This window comes from Manis pentadactyla, chromosome 11, assembly GCF_030020395.1.
Source record: "Manis pentadactyla isolate mManPen7 chromosome 11, mManPen7.hap1, whole genome shotgun sequence".
NCBI lineage: Eukaryota > Metazoa > Chordata > Mammalia > Pholidota > Manidae > Manis > Manis pentadactyla.
The window spans coordinates 107,797,261-107,814,401 of record NC_080029.1 but is presented as its reverse complement, the minus strand read 5'-3'; the positions used below and the strand labels follow the sequence as shown (position 1 = coordinate 107,814,401).

At 45.7% G+C, this 17,141-nt stretch overlaps 1 protein-coding gene across 3 annotated transcripts in view; it reads left to right on the top strand.

Moving 5' to 3' along the window:
- MYO1E (myosin IE) overlaps positions 1 to 17,141 on the top strand; it is a 197,502-nt gene that overhangs the window by 158,620 nt on the left and 21,741 nt on the right. For all 3 annotated transcript variants that reach the window (XM_036903024.2, XM_036903023.2, XM_057488848.1), the window contains 7 exons: positions 859 to 973; positions 1,191 to 1,360; positions 3,014 to 3,159; positions 10,682 to 10,828; positions 12,304 to 12,461; positions 14,401 to 14,493; positions 16,892 to 17,093. In XM_036903024.2, coding sequence (XP_036758919.2) covers positions 859 to 973; positions 1,191 to 1,360; positions 3,014 to 3,159; positions 10,682 to 10,828; positions 12,304 to 12,461; positions 14,401 to 14,493; positions 16,892 to 17,093 — 1,031 coding nt within the window. The remainder of the gene's footprint in view (positions 1 to 858; positions 974 to 1,190; positions 1,361 to 3,013; positions 3,160 to 10,681; positions 10,829 to 12,303; positions 12,462 to 14,400; positions 14,494 to 16,891; positions 17,094 to 17,141) is intronic.

Here is a 17,141-nt window from a genome sequence, read left to right as displayed (position 1 = left end):
GTCTTATTTATTCAAGTATAGTCTTACATTGGTTTTAAGTATACAACATAGTGGTTCAACAATTACCCATATTATTAAATCCTCACCCTCACTAGTGCACTTACAAAATCACTGGCTATATTTTCCATCCTGTATTCTCCCCATGACCAAGTTAGATTATGATTGAGAATTTTTGTGCCCCTTTATCCCCTCACCCTCAGTATTGTTAATATAGCCTGAGTCTCAACACCTGCCAGTTATGGGCCCTTAACAGCTTCAAGTCCTGTTTGGTGAGTCCAGTTCTTGACTAGCACATCTAAGCCCAGCTCCAGTCACTGTGCATATTATCCTCTGTCCCAGAGACTCCTTGGAGAATTCTGTGAAGCAGGAAATCTATACTTCCATGGAACTGGAAGTAGGGCAGCCTCGTTCCATGGCAACACAAGCTCTGCTCCTGCAAAAAGCTGGAAAATTCTATTATGAGGCCATAAACAGCACAGAACACAGCCTCCAGCAACACATCGGCTCTAGCCTCCTAGTGTCCTCTCGGGACCATGGTGGGGAATAAATGGATACATGTTGAGTCACTCATTTGAGTCTCATAGAGATCATGTGCAAAGCAGGGCAGAGTCCATTATTAAGGTCCAACTGAATACTCAGGTCCAGCTATTTTCCATTATGTTTTATTTTAAAAATACAGTCCCCCACAACAACAGCCCTCCACAAACAACAGAGTAATCCTTTTTTCACATTTGTTCATGAGTCTGAGAAGCTGCTTCTCCATATGTCCTTGACTAGACTGAGTGTCCCTGAAGTAACAAAAAAAAGTGGTGCTCAGTCTTGTGAATTGGCTCACATTTGTCTTCTGTACATTCACAGCTATTTCTTCTAGAAGAAATGAGAGAGAGGAAGTATGATGGGTACGCTCGAGTGATCCAGAAAACATGGAGGAAATTTGTGGCCCGCAAGAAATATGTCCAAATGAGAGAAGAAGGTACTTTAGTCATTTTGCTCCATGCTTTTAGCATATTAATCTCAAGAATAAAATTGAACTTTCAGTGAAGTTACAAGTTCATTTTACTTTGCATATAATGTCATGTGTTAAAAATCTTGCATTCATTTAGAGTTTCTCATTATGTTTCCACACTCCTTCTCTCCTTTTTTCTGGGAGACTGACCCTTCTCCCTTCTCTGCCCTTTTGGGAATTGCAGCCTCTGACCTCCTGCTGAACAAGAAGGAGAGAAGGAGAAACAGTATTAACAGGAACTTCATTGGGGATTACATCGGCATGGACGAGCACCCGGAGCTCCAGCAGTTTGTGGGCAAGAGGGAGAAGATTGATTTTGCAGACACAGTGACCAAGTACGACAGGAGGTTCAAGGTACATGCTGACCGCCCACCTCTGAGAGTCACCAGATTCCTTAGTTTAAAAAATAACTCATAATTTTGCTTTTCTTACTACCAAAACAGACCGTGTTCTTTGTAGAAAAATTGAGAAAATACAGGTGAGCCCCCCAAAAAATAGCTACCTATACCCAGAAACAATCACTGTTAACATTTTGCATGTTAGAACTTTTTTAAACAGACATGCATGTATATAGTTTTTTAAAAATCAGATCTACATTACATGATAGTTTATGTCCTTTTTTTTGTATATTTCCTTAAAATATGTCCAGGAGAACTTTTCGGATTAAAATCCATCCAGGAAGCATCCATATAGATTATGTTGTTTAGCTGCATAGTATTATATTCAGTGGATGCTTCGTTGTATTTTTTTTTTTTTTTTTTTGCTGTTTTCAAAACTGTCTTTTTTTTTTTTTTTTTAATTTTGTTATCATTAATCCCCTTCGCGAGGCACTGGGTTCTCACAGGTGTGGATGTAGTCTGGCTGTTGTCCTGTGTCTTCTGGTCTCTCCTTTAGGAAGAGTTGTATTTGTTGTATTTTCAAAAATATATATGGTTTTGGGAGGAGATTTCCGCTGCTCTACTCACGCCGCCATCTTGGCTCCGCCTCTGCTTCATTGTATTTTTAACCAATTTCTCCTCAATCCATTCATAGTGGGCTTTTGTTTATCATTTAAAAAAAAAAAAGGACCTAGTGAGCATCCTTTCACACTTTGTGCATTTGTCTGCTGCTGCTTTTAGAATACATTTTTAGGGATGGAGTCACTGGGTCAAAAGATTCTGAATATCAAGCAGTATCACAAAGTGTTCTTAGCCTTTTACCCTGAGAGAATGATTAAGGCTTTCCAGTTACCTCTGGAGGAACCGCTGATTTTTCTGCCTCCTCCCTTAGACAGTTTCTTTCTTTGCCTGATAAGAACTTGGCCTTCATAGTGAATCTACAGTAGCTATAGACCTATGAAGAGCTTTTTATGTTTGTTTTCCTTTTTGGCGAGGAAAAAAAAATGAAATAAGTAACACTATTAATTTAACAAGGATGGTATTGTTTTGCTTGAAACCAGATCATTCCTACAAACTGAATATGGTGCTAGCTGCTCTGGTGGCAGATTTGAATGCAAACCTGTGAGCTTAGGTCTCTCAGCAGTGTTTGGATATAAGGTAGTCGGTAAGCCACGTATTCAAAAGTATGTTTACATTCAATTTTTTAAGGATTATCATTGAAATGGAAATTTATCAATTTTAAAAAACATTGTTTCATGGACTTGCAAAAAATATGTATGCAGACAGTTGAGGGGTTCCTGTTTGAGAAATAGTAGCAGATTACTGGTAGGGTCACCGTATGTGCTGCTTTGTCTGAAGCTGTCCCTTTGCCCCTTATAGTCCTGATTGATACCTTAGTGGCTCCATATGAATTCAGCATTTTTGTAAGAGAGTCAAATATGAGCAATTTCATATGTGCCAGTCTAATTATCATTAACAACGTCCCCTTTTGCTCTCAAGGGTCCCGTTTAGATGATAAATGAGTGACACCCAGTGGTAGTGAAAGTTAGTTACATAAGGCAGCTCCCCTGCATCTGGTAATGTCGCTTTGACGTGCCTATCCACCTTCTTAAAGCACATCTCTTTCCAGGGTGTAAAGCGAGACCTGCTTCTTACTCCGAAGTGCTTGTACTTAATTGGACGAGAGAAGGTCACACAGGGCCCAGACAAAGGCCTCGTGAAAGAAGTGCTGAAGCGGAGAATTGAGGTGGAGAGGATCACGTCTGTGTCCCTCAGGTAAGTGGCAAGGGTGTCCAGGCAGGGCTGCCCCATCTCTCCTTAGTGTCTGTCGCCAAACACTGTTCAAACGCAGCCTGGAGAAAGTACAGGTGAGCCCAGCTGTCAAACTCATGACGAAGAAAGCTGCATTTCTCTTCTTCCCCAAAAGACCCAAGGTCACGCGTCTCGGGGAGGCCTGCCCCAGCAGGAATGGGGCACCAAGGAAAGGTTGCCTCTGAGCAACCCCTCTCATCGAGGGATACGCACTTCCTTTGTCCCCACAAAACTTGAGAAGTACACCTGCTACAGAAGCAGAGTGAAACAGAAGACAGTTGTTCTTACTGAGGTGAGGCCGAGGGTCCAGGGCCCTGTCCCCAAGCCCACCTCATCCATGTTGAAGGCCCAACCCATGTCACCAGCAGAGGTGGCCAGTAGGTCGTGTTTTTTAGTTTGCTGCGACTTCCGAATGTCCTGGAAGGAAAGTCTCTTTGGACTCCTGAAGGTCCTCTCTGCCTGTTCAAGCAATGGAGGGAATACAAACTGGTCGCCATAATGTGCAACCCTGGAGTCATCGCCAGCTGCTCCCCTGAACCCCAAGTCCTGGGCAGGGCCTTCACTCTTGCTGTCAGCTCCTGGAGGTTTGGCAGAGGGGCGCCTCTGCAGTAGGAGACTTCCCCAAATCTTGCCACGCTCAGAACTCTCAGACTGAGTTCCGTCTGTTGAGAGGTAACCCTCCCAGTCCACAGAAGGCCAAGAAGAGGAAGAACAATCCCCTTTGAGCCCCAAAGCTTCCTCCTGGAGTCGCGCCCCTGGGCTCTCGGAAGACAGCGCTCCCTCTGCTGGCGCAGGCCTCGGGCCACCCTTGGTTGGAAGTAGTGATGTTCTGGCCGCTCATGAACATGTCTTCCTGGAACTGGGATGCCTCTGAACTTACTCCACATGGAAGACAGAACTGCTGCTCTCAGGAAAAAGCAGGCTTTTTTGTGCTCAGGCTCCAACCTAGCAGCTGGCAATCCTGGCTCCAGTGTGAGCATCCCAAGCAGAGTTCAAGTTGTGTTCGTTCTTGCTTATGTCCCAGTGTTTTCTGATTCTATTGGAAAAATGTCCCCAGTTTTCCTGAGAAAGGGCCAAGCGGTACAGTGAGGTGAAGTGTTTAAAACATTTCTACTCAAGACGTGGTAAGACTTCGAAGCAGATTAGTCCGCAGGCAGCCTTTCTGCAGCCCCACCTCCGGTACCATGGATTTCAAGGAGAAGCCCTGGGCACTGTCTGATATTCGGAAGGTCTTCCTGAGCGTCTGGCTTGCTGGGTCGCAAGCTGAGGTGCGCAGCATTCTGGCCACACTCGTCCTGGCTAGCTGAGCCTTGAGACTGCCCTTCATGTTCCAAGGAACCTACCTGGAAGCTTCTCCTTTTTTCTTGCTTGGGGACCAACGATACCTGGGCCCAGCTGGGTCAGCTGAAATGTGCTGTGTACCCTTGACAGTAGCTGCTCATGACTCTTGAGACTGATTCTTCTTATTGCCCAGTCTGTCTTCAGCCCCTAGACCATTCAAGGAACACTTGGCCATAAATAATCATATGGTATCTATGTTTGTCAAGCACTTTGATACTTAACCATCTTGATAAAATTCTTGAGGCTTATCAAGGTGTGGGATATTCACACTGAAAGATTATTTTCCTTTCATTTATTGTATCTTCTCTGGCAGCCTCTTGGGGTACAGTGTCTCATGGTAAAATCAGCTTCTTTTTCTGCTTCCTCGTTAGTATTCATGGTCTTGGACATTTGCTTCGTTGTGGCCTTTCCCTGTTGGAGGATGTAATAAAATGACGTACTTAGCCTGAAAGTTGTTCTGGCTCAAGGGAATACAAAGAGCCTGAGTCACTTTAACTTGTGATCTCTGCATGATGCAGTTACCCGGCCTCACACTTAACTGAGATTAATGCTGTTCCCTCACTTCCTCCATTCACTGCATTAGGCCAGTGCTCTGGGTCAGTTTAGGAATGCAACTAGCTGGCTGGCAGTATGTACAGAATTGAACCAGAGTAGAAACTGATTGTGGTACCAGACCATGAAATGTGGATGTGTGTGTGTTTTCTCAAAATATTTCAATACTGGTATAATGATTTTAACAGTTGTCTTGCCCTTCAGGGGAAAAGTTGTAACGTGTATGTGTTTTGCAGACTTGGAGCCTTCCTGCTTGACTGTTAGCTGGAAAGGTCACCTAATGGCTTTCTTCTAGTTAGGGCTGTCAAAGTGTCCCACAGGCTTGGTCTTTCAGCCCATCTCTAACTCCTACAACTACTGTCAAAGCAAAATGGGCTCACAGCTCCATATTTGCACAAACCAGCCATACGGGAACAATTATGAGACATCTTGGCAAATGGGAGCATGACTAAATATTTGATATGAAGGATTTATTGTTCATTTCTTTTAAAAGTGATCGTGGTATTGTGGTTATTTTTATTTAAAGAGGCTTTATCTTTTAGAGAAACACACTGAACTATTCAAGGAAAAAATAATAGAATATTTCTGCTTTGCTTTAAAATGACCTAGTTTGTGTGTGGAAGTGGGGGCAGTGGAGTGTAGATAAATAAGGTTATGGATTGATAATTGCTGAAGCCTCTTGACATGTGGAGGTTCCTTCTGCTATTCTATTTTATTATATGTTTGAAACTTTCTATAATAAAAAATTTTTTTCTAATCTTCCAGTAGACATAGCTTTAGAAGTCTTTATTTTGTATAAGCATGCTAAAATATACCTAGTTGAATCATGAGTGAAATTTTCTAAAAATTTTTAACTGCTAAAAAAAATAATAGGATAGGTCCAATATCTGAGAGATCTGAAGACTGCGTTGCTCAAAGGGACTCTAGGATAATGTGAACAGGAAAATTTACTGAAATAAAAGTTAGACTAATACACTGATGCCTGGCATTTCTGCCTTCCCTGGAGACTTGGTGGAAATAGCAGGAGTTGGCACACCCATGTCTAGTTGAGGCATCGGGTTTCCGAGGCTTGAGGTATCTGCCGACAGAAGGGCGAGCCTACGTTGTTGAAGGATCCTTCAAGGGCTGCTTCTTTCCAAGTACTGACCTGGTTTCACTCTTATTTGAAAAGCTCAGTGTCCTGGAAGGGTGGCCACAGGTGTATAAGAGCCTGTGTTACTGGCTTTCCTACTGCAGGTGATGAGATTGGTGCCATGAAATCTCCTATTTGGGGCTTTCTCTGATGAAGCTTCTAAGAGTCCTCTCACTCCAATAGCTGACCACCAGCAGCCTCAGACCAAAAGCCACATGGCTGCCTGTCTGGGTCAGTAGATTTTCCAATGCTTGATGGAAAGGGAAAAGCAACCCGTAAAGAGGAGGGGGGCTTAGACAGAGGCTCCAAGTTTCCCTGGTCACCACATTCCTGCCCAGAATGTTTCATTGCCTGCTTTTCCTAAACCTCTGGCACTAAGAGCACCTGCTTCACTACCTGCTCAGCTGACCTGAAACATTACTGAAGTCCTGACAGTGGCCTTTGAGCTTTGGGAACCTGGAAATAGTCAACATTTTTGGACAGACAAACCACCTGTGATATGTTCACTCCTGGGATTCCAAGGGATGAGACATAGTTAGTGCCCCAAGGAATTCCCTCCCATTCTGAAGAGGGAGCAGACACCCGAGTAAACCTGTGCCATACAGGTTGCCTGTGACCAGAAAGGAAAAAACAAGATCCTCCTGGGATACAAAATTTGATGGATTGAGCCTTCTCAGCTGGAGGTCAGGAGAAGCTTCTGGAAGTCCCACATTGAGGCCTGACGAAGGATGAATCAGTGGGATCCAAAACTGGGCTCATTGGCTTCTCTGAGTGGTAGACTTCTGGGAAAGGTTTATTTTCTTCTTTATTCCCCTCTGTACTTTGCAAGTTACTAAAAGAAGCATGTGTCTCACAATCAGGAAAAATTTTTATAAAGGCAGGGCTGTCCTAGGAAATTGCTTTTTCAGTCTAAAAAAAAAAAACTCCTTTAAGACTTTACTCAGTATTTTGTAACTAACATTTTTGTGAAAGGAGCTCTTGGTTAAGGGAGCAAAACACGACTTGTCTAGTGTCAGCAGTACAATAATAAGCCACAAGGATGAGGGGATAGGAAACAAGTAGAGATCTGAGCCAGGGCCTGGTTAGTAAAGGGTCTTTCAACACAGGGCACGACATCAAACATCTGTAAGGAATTGCAGCTCGAGTGTATGAATAAGACAGAGGTGAAGTCCAAAGATAAGTCTGATTTTTTTTTTAGAATAAATAAATGTAAAAGCTTTGTGTTCAGATTTGGGAGCAAGGGCTGAGCAGAGGGGAGAGAGCTGGAACTGTGGCCCCGGTGAGGATAGTTTTGCCGACTGATGCCTGTGTCATCACAGGGAAGGGGTTTTTGAATTTGATGGTTGAAGTCCAAGTATCCAGACACTTTTTCTTATTTCCAGGCTCATGCTGATAACTGACCTTGAAGTTTTGGCCTCCTTGCTTTTTTTCTTTATGGTAATGAAACTCCTAATAAATTTAAGCACATCAAACCACTCAAGGGTACTTGCATGAGGCTCGTTTCCCCCTGCTGAACACTGTCTGTCCCGCCTGAAGTACAGCCAGGTAAAGACGCATGCAGACAGGCAGCTGAAACTGGAGTTTCGTTCTTCACCCCACACACGGAAAAGGGTGCTGCTTGTCCCAGTCCGTCACCACTGCCTGCCCTCCTTTCCCAGTACAGCAGTCTTATGTCCATGCCAGGATGCTCGAAGTTTATTTCATTAATTCCAAATGGCTTGGGAGAGCCGTTCTCAGCAGCTCCTACATACATGCCTTTTGTTTGGAGTTTTGAATTGCTGTAATTAAAGTGATGGAGACAATTCCTAAGTTTTCATCTACCTAGAAACAGGACAATGATGTGGCCTGTTTGTGGCCACACCCTTTGAGGTATACTATTTTCCAATTTTAAGAAGGGATTCCAATTCTACTCTGGAAAGATTTGTGAACAAGGGGGGGTATAGGGGAGGTTGTGAGCTCTCCTGAATACTCATTCTCATATATTAATAGCTGGCATTCTACCCATGGACTACATATCCCAGGCTTCCTTGCAGCCAGGTGTAACCATGTGACATACTGCTGGCCAAACAGGTGTGAGCACAAGGGGCTTGTACAACTTCTAGTCATGCCCATAAAGGGAAAAGAGTAGATGCCTGGCTCCCCGGCATGGCAGAACTGTCGGGTTGGCCTTGAATTACTTTTGCACATGCTGCTGAATGACAGATGAAAAGGCTATGTTGTTTAAACCTCCAGCTGTCAGAGTCGTCATCACAGCAGAAAAGCCTATATCCCAGCGTTCACCAGAGTGTGCAGGAAGCCGGCCGTGATGTAGTGAGTTTGGAAACAAACTCCTGAGGCAATAATAATGCCCAAGTGCTCCACCCACGTGGCCACTGTGTGCCCCGAATGCCTGTAGATGGGCTGCCTTCACGTCCAGGAGGAGCTCCTCTCGCACTCGTGTTCAGTGAACGGGCTGTGAAGGGCAGACTTCTTCCCGGGGTCTGGCGCGGGCTTGCTCCCTTCTTCCCCGTGCTTTGTGCTGCCATCCTGTGTCTTTGAATTCCGCCTGTGCTGTGGTCCTTCCTTAAACCTTTTTTCTCATGGATTTCTGAACCCCTCTCCGGGAGGAAGACTTCAGGGGGCGAGGCTGTGGCTCCTGGTTCCATCCGGCACAGGCCACTGGCTCCCTGCCTCAGCCAGAGAGGACATTCCTGAGCACCGAGATCGTCCCCAAGGCTCCCTCTGTGCATGGAAGACCTCCGGGCCTACAGACTACCCACCCCACCCTTGTCCTAGTCATGGGACAGAGAGACCACAGGAGTTGCCATTTAAATGGAGCAGATTTTACATGGAAGCAGAATCCCTTGTTTCAAAGGGACTTCAGTCCTCTGCCCTTCCTTGGCTCACTGTCTGGCTTTGTCACAGCACATTTGTGACCCATTGGTGTGGTGGTGTCAGTGGCCCCGGGAGCAGGGCACAGCTCCTACGTGACACAGCTCATTTTCTGCACCTGGAGAGATTGTTACTGTAGTCAGTTCATTTGAAACAGGTTCACTTTGTTTTTAATACTTGGAAAACCACTTACCATCCTTAATGAAATGTCGTTCTTTAGAGCATTGTCCTAGATACTTGACAGTACTGCTTGGAGGTAACTGTAACCTTGTATATTATGAAGCCTTTGGACTGGTGGCCTCCTTTTCAACCAGACTATACATCTCACAGCTGGGAATAAAAATTCTCAGTTGTATGTGTGTTGCAGTTTCCATAAAGCCTAGTTAGCTTGGCCTGGAGACAGAACTGTGTCTTGCCAGTCCTGCTGCCACTAAGTATTTTGCCCAGGACTTGGTCTGCCTCAGCCTCTGTTCCAGTCCTCCTGCAGCTCCTAACTTTCCCTCTCCTTCAGGCATGAATTTCCCTCAGTCTTACCCTGTCCAAACCTGCCGCTCCCCCGAAGGTGTGTTCCTTCCCTGCCACACAAAATTCATTAGCTTGAAGGTGTTGCTTGTGTTTCCTGCTGTGTATGCACCTGTCTTGTGTATCTGCTCTTTGGTGCGTTTGTACACTGAGCAGCACCTGGCTCACGGTAGAAGCAGAACACGGAATACCCGGAGGCTGCTAGTAAGTGCGTGTGAGGCCCAGGACTGTGGTTTCCCTTTTGATAACTGAGCTTGCAGCTCTTCATGTTTGGGTTTCTTACAATAGCTACAATCCTACAAGTTAGGATTTACTGGTTACAATAGTATCATAAAGTCTACTAACTTTGAACTTAGGTGGAACTGTTTGTTTTCACCTATGTTCATTCTGGATTTTTATGATTTTAAGAATACAGAAGTTGAATTTGAAAATAGACTTTTTTTTAGTACAAACTAAATTGTCCTTAAATTCTTGATTTTAAAAACCATGTGGGAGAAGTATTTTGATTATGCTTTTGGTGGGCTATGTAAACTTTCCAGAAGCAGATTTCAGCAATTTCCTTATGTTATTCATTGTGTTTTGTTTTCAAGATTACTGCTTAGACAAAACTGAAGGAACAAAACAGCAGCAGACACACAGACTCCAAGAAGGGACTAGCGATTACCAGAGGGGAGGGGTGAGGAGGACAGGTGGGGAGGGAGGGAGAAGGGGATTAAGGGACATTACGATTAGCACACATACTGTAGGTAGGTCCCGGGGAAGGCAGTATAGCACAGAGGAGACAAGTTGTGACTCTAGCATCTTACTTCGCTGATGGACAGTGACTGCAATGGGGTATGGAGGGGACTTGATAATTTGGGTGAATATTGTAACCACAATGTTGCTCATGTGAAACCTTCATAAGATTGTATATCAATGATACCTTAATTAAAAAAACAAAAGATGACTGCTTAGAGAAGGTTTCTTGTAGAAACCTAGAGCTATCTTATAGGATTGAAAAACAGAATGGAAAAGAATAGTGGAGTAAACAAATGTGCCACTTGATTAAGTCTTTCCATCTCTTTGCAGTACCATGCAGGATGACATTTTTATTCTCCATGAGCAAGAGTATGACAGTTTGCTTGAATCCATCTTCAAAACTGAATTCTTGAGCCTCTTAGCAAAGCGTTATGAGGAGAAAACCCAGAAGCAACTACCTCTGAAATTCAGCAACACGTAAGTTGGAATCTGGGGTTCAGGTTTCTCGGTACAACTAGAGGGAGCCTTGATCTCACTGCTGTGGTCCGGCTGAGAGGAGGGGAGGCCTCCAGGGTGGGGTGGGGCCCTGACTGGCTCAGGTGGCTTCAGTGAAGCCCAGCCCTGGGTGCCTCCGTTCCCCATGGAATCTTATGGCCTACAGGAGACAGTGTCCCAACAGTAGTCAAGGCTTCGAAAAGGTTGTTTTTGCATTTTTGTGAAATAATGACTTCATTGAATGGTGTAGTTTATCATTTGGACAGTCACCAAAGTGAGACAGGAAAAGGCAAATTTTTATATATCACACAGAAAAGAATATCTTCTTTAGCAAAACAGACAGAAGTAGAATAAGGCTGGAAGCAAACGAAGGGATTGCAGTGGGAACATAAGTTCCCAAAATGAATGCAGAATATACCTTATGGTAGAGCATTTCGGCTTTGGTGGAATGGGAATTGCCATACTATAGAGCTTCTCATCTCTTGTTTGCAGAGTGAGAATTACTTAGTTTTTTTACCTATAAAAGTGGGGATGTCCTCCATCTCTTCCTGCTCCCACGCATGAGGCCAAAGCAAAGCCTTAATCCCACGATGAGGGAAACACACTATTGCTAATGCTGCTCTGGTTGCAGGGAAGCAGAAACTGGTAGCAGTGACTTCATGACAGCTTTTCCAAGGAACGATTTTGCCATCAGTACCAAGGGAAATTATTTTTGTCTGGAAATTTGTGATGAAGGAATATCTCAAAAAAAAAAGGAAGCAAATGTATAGCTGAGCTACTCAACAGAATAATAGGCAGCTACTTAAAATTATGATTTTTCTGCTTTGCAACATGAGAAAATACAAGTTTGAGAAGCAAAATATAGAATTGGATGAGGTAGACGTATAGGCAAGATGAAAAATAAGAACTGGCTGGGGAGTTTCAGAGCTGCAAGTACTCCTCCCTTCTGTTCAGATTTGGTGGCTAGCATGGGCTTCTCCCTGCCTGCGGCGGGGTGATGGTGGAGAACTAGAACTTCACTAAGGAGGAACACTTGCTGTGCTCAATAGATGTGGACTATCTTGTGTCTGGCATCTCTCAGTCCTCCACAAACACAGACCCAGGGAAATCAGAGAGAGGCACAGTGACACACCACAGCAGGTGGCCTGGAAAGTGTCCCCTTCCTTCTGTCCCCTGGGCAGGCCCATCTGTGTGCACCTGACAGAGTGACACTGGCACCTGTAACCACCTCCCTCACCACCCAGCTTCTCGCAGGTGCTGGGCCCCAAATGCCTCTGGGTGGGTGGGTTGCCAGCTGCCGTGCCCACCCTCAGGCCCTGTGGTGGCCTGAATGACCCAGTCTTGCCTTGATTATAGTGTGTTTGCCCCAAAGCAGAGCTCCATGCTGGGGCCTGTGGGTGCCATTTTCTCACTGCTTCATTCTAACTTATTAATTCCAACAATCTTGCTTGTCACAGGCTTGAACTCAAGTTGAAAAAGGAGAACTGGGGTCCCTGGAGTGCAGCGGGCTCCCGGCAAGTGCAGTTCCACCAAGGCTTCGGTGACCTGGCTATCCTCAAGCCCAGTAACAAGGTGCTGCAGGTCAGCATCGGCCCCGGGCTGCCCAAGAACTCCCGTAAGTGTCCGTGGGCCCCTCGGACAGAAGCGCCGCTGCGCTGCTGGGCTCTCCCACCCGGCCCTCCTCCGGCCACTCTCCCCAGCGCGCACGTGTGCACAGATCCACTCCCCGTGGCTGTGTTCTTCAGAGTGACATGTTTCAGAGGAAACCAACACTGAGGCAAATCAGGCTAAACCTTGCTGAGTGATTTAGCTGCTAAGTGTTGTGTGGCTGGCATTACAATATTAATTGTGTTTAGAAACAAGTCAGTTTGTTGGCTTCAGATTTCCTAGCCCTTTCGAGTCAGATGTGGTTAATAGTACAAACCTTACCCTTTCTGCCAGTTTTGAAGGAACTGACCACATTTACCGACTCCCCAGTTTCACTATGTCACTGCACATCAGGTCCGGTCCCTCCCACCTCCCCTTTGGAGCACTTCCTTAGAAGACACATGCTCTAACTCACACCCCAGTCTGACTGCTTCCCTGGCCTGTGATTCTTTTTCTATGTAGAAGTGATGTTTATAAAAATTACAGTGCCTGGCACAGAGTAGTCATATGTGCCCTGTGTGCATATAATGTGGATGTCTTTATAAAATCCAGCCCACATGTGGGATAAGGACACATATGCCAGATACAGAATGGGCCTTCATGCAGTCTGTCTACACAGGTACACGTAGGCTTGCACTCTGGCTAATAGAAAACAGATCAGGAGCCACTCAGAAATGCTGGTGTGTGTCTGTGTTACCAGTTGCTACTTGAGAAAACAGCAGTTTTTGAAGAGACTTAAATAAAAGAGATGCGGGCAGGATTAAGGGAATGAAGTGGAGACCCAGAGACCAAGAACAGCAGGCCACCACTGTGACCCTGAGCCTGAAGGTCAGACGGAGGGAGGAGTTGAGCTGAAGATGCAGGCAGAACAGATGCCCCCACCTTCTCTTTCCTCTGGGCCTCCAGTCTCCTGCCAGAGCCTCCCACTGGCCAGACCCAGCTGGCAGGCAGAGGCCCCTGGCCCAGGTGAAGCCGTCCCCTGGGCTCAGACCCCAGGTCACAGCAGGGCAAAGGAGGAAGTGTGAGCGGTCTTCCACAGGCCCCACACTGTCTGCTGCCATGTTTTATTATACCTTCATGAGGGGCAGGGGTGTAGGTACTGAGAGGGAACCCCCCAGGCCACCTCCCCTTGCCAGGCTTGCCCGAAACCCCGCCACCCAGCTGCTCTGCTGCGTGTGTTTGTGCCTTGTCGCTTCCTGCCCTTGTCTGTTCTCCAGCGCTCCTCTTTACGAGGAAGTCCCTCTGTACCTTCTTCCAGCTGGTTTAATCCTCCTCTCTTTCATGTTCCATTTGACACCTTCTTTAATGTTCCCTGTCGAACACATACATCTCTGCAGAGATCCCTTCTGGCTGCCGCGGCCCTGCCTTCTGGTCCTAAGTCGGGCACACGGTGATGTTTCATTTAGCATGAGCTTGTTTTCCAGTTCTTCATGCCTTTGCAAGGGTAAAGGTCTGCTATTACCTTTCATGGTCTCTGCTCAGTTGGAAGCCTGCAGACCATGAACTCTCGCACAGAGGTCCTTGACCTGAGCAGATAGGCAGTTTGTGCTGAGGTGTGAAGTGTGCTTCGTGCCAGAGACCATGATGTGCCTCACGCGTCTGGCTTCTGTACTGTGTCCAGCACATGAGGTCAAACATTAAAATGTGCCATCTGCCTCTTTTGAAGGCCTGCAAAAAAACGCTATCTCTGTTAGAACATCCTCTAGCCCTTTACCATCCATTCGCTACCAGGAGAGTCCCTCCCTCAAACATATCCCTCTCCCGCTGCAGCCCATCTCCTGCAGATCCTGCTGACCATGGAAGACCTGGATTCCCAACTCAGCAGTTTTCCATAAACAAAAACCCATCAGGAACCATAAAACAACCAGTAATGTGGATTTTAACTTTGTCTTGCTCGTTTATTTCAGGTCCTACCAGAAGGAACACCACTCAGTACAGAGGTTATTCCAGTGCGACTCAAAATGCCAACTACCCAATGAGAGCTGCCCCTCCCCCCCCAGGTGAGCTACAGATGGACCGCTAATCTGGACCCATATTTTGTAAAATATATTTGGGGAGAAATCCGTTAGCCAGCAAACGCACACGACTTAGCCAGCCACGAGCCACTCCAGTGCCAGATGCACTGCTGCCAGCACAATGGCCCTACTCTTGACCCCAAAAATCAGAGAAAGTACGAGCTAGTGAGACGGAACTGCGGCCGAGTTAATGATGTGGATTTCATTACCTAGCAGCATTACTCCCTTGGGAAGACTTCCTACATCAGCAAGAGAAAAAGGAGCTCCTTGTCCATGACAACCAGTATACTGTCAGCTTGTAAGTTAACAGGATGCTGCCTTCATGGAAAAAGGAGGTTGCCAGGGGTCCGCCCACCACCACCCAGCTCTAACAAAAAACCATGATGATATTTTGCAACTAGTTAATTATTTAATGAATAAGTACAAACATCTTATTCTTAGATAGGATCTAGGAGAACTGCTCCAAACAATAAAGTATAATATCTGAGAGAATTACAAAGTCAGTCCAAAAGATTTTCTAGATCTTATGTTTTCTGTTTTGCATTCTTTTCTGATAAAAATATAGCATTTCATGTTCAAAGAGCACTCTCACAATTCACACGTCGTTTTTCCATCAGTCACAAAATTCAGCTAATAAAAAACTCCCCCAGAATGTTTGGTGTTTGGTGTTAATAAGTGTAGGACTCTAGGTCTGAAAGGCTCATCTTAGGACCACACTTGACTCAAATCGTCCCATTGGGTGATCCCATATATAACAGTACCTGAGGTAAGCAGTAAAAAGCATTAATTTTGTCTCTTGCTCTGGAATCTCACAATTGTATGCTAAAATTGGACACTGGTATCAGCAGTGAGAAACCAGTTCTCATCCTCCTTTGGAGGCCCCGTCCTGCCCAGCCCTTTCTCTCCTTCTCTTTACCTTTATCCTTGAAGAAAACCAAGCACATAGGAACCTGGGAGAGGCAGTATAGTATTCTGTTACTGCATATGTGCTGGCCCCCTGTTCAAAATCCTGGCCAGACCACCTGGAAAGTTCATTTGCCTCAGTGAGTTTGGCCAGGGTTGACTCAGACCAAATTGCTGACCTTAGGCTCAGCTCCTAACCTCTCTCCAGGACAGTTTCTTCAACAATAAAATGAGGCACTTAGACCTGAATCCCTTAGAGGTAGCACCTCTCACATTATCTGTGCTGAAGGACCAGGCTTGTTTTTGCTTTTCCCTTAATTTTCAATTCATTGCAAACCCTACTTTTGTAGGAGATAATAAAAATTACTAGAGGAATGGAATCTTAAGAGCACTCAAAATATATGCCAACATTTCTTAATTTGATTTCATAGACATGATACAGGTCAATGAAACTGCTGTGAACATTTCTAAATGCTTACTCTTAGGATGAGAGGGCCACAGGCAGCTTGGAGCAGCCCTGGAGCACCTCCCACTGGCACGCCCCTGTCCTGGCCATGGCGGCCTTGGCCCCAGGTGGGGTCTCACCAAGCTCCTTGTTTCTTTAATGAAGAAAATGATACTTGGAAAGGTCACGTGTCTTGCTTAAGGTCAATGTAGCTGTCAGAGGCAGAGCCAAAACCGATGCCTAGACTCTCTTATAAACTAAGGGTTACCCCACCTATGCCAGAGTTCTTCTCTTAATTCAGATGGAAGAGGAGTTTTTGTAGGTTCATCAAAGTGTGCCTTGGGGAAACTTGTTCTCCTTTACTCTTGCCCAGATCTGTCGGTGGGAAAAGAGATAAGGGCTTCTTCATACATAGCATGAAATTATAATGCTCCTTTCAGCCGAGGCCCAGTGGTTTGGAGGCCAAACCATAATCTGGTACCTGCCAGATAATGTGATCTTGACTAGGAAAAGTTGTTTGGCTAAGAGAGCCTGCTCTATCCAGACTGATCCAATCAGGGGCCACATTTCCCCCACCTGTGTGGAGCGCTCCCTCCACCAGTAGCTTCTGTAGAGGGCTGTCCAGACAGACCCCTTGAAAATGAATCTCCAGCTGTTTAACAGCTGTCTGCCAGCCCTCTTGAATCGTAACCTCATAATTTTTCTTAGACCCAAGAATGTGCCTGTCACCTAGTTGCAGGCTTACCTTTCCTTGACTGTGAGCTTTGAAACCCTGAACATCTGGCGATTCTAATGTCAAACTGGACAAGCATGTGTAAATTGCCTGCTGGGTTCCGGGCACTTGCTGGGCCGTGTATTAGCTCTGGTCCTCAAGAGTCTATTAGCAGTTACATCCTCCATTTTTTCAGATGGGGAAACTGAGGCCTGGAACAGTTACATAATTTGCTCTTGGCTAATAGATGGAAGAAATTTGGAGAGTCTTTTAGCAAAGGATCTGAAAATTTAAGCTTTGTTTTCTCCTACTTTCCTCTCTAGGATACCATCAGAATGGAGTCATCAAAAATCGGTTTGTGCCACAGCCCCATGCTCCTGGCAACCAGAGGTCCAATCAGAAAAGCCTGTACACCTCCATGGCCCGCCCACCCTTGCCCCGACAGCAGTCCACTGGCTCAGACCGGGTGTCACAGACGCTGGAGAGCTTGGATTTCCTCAAGGTCCCAGACCAGGGTGCTGCAGGGTAAGACTACAGAATCCCGTGAAGCTGGCGGTCCCCGTTGCTGTCAGC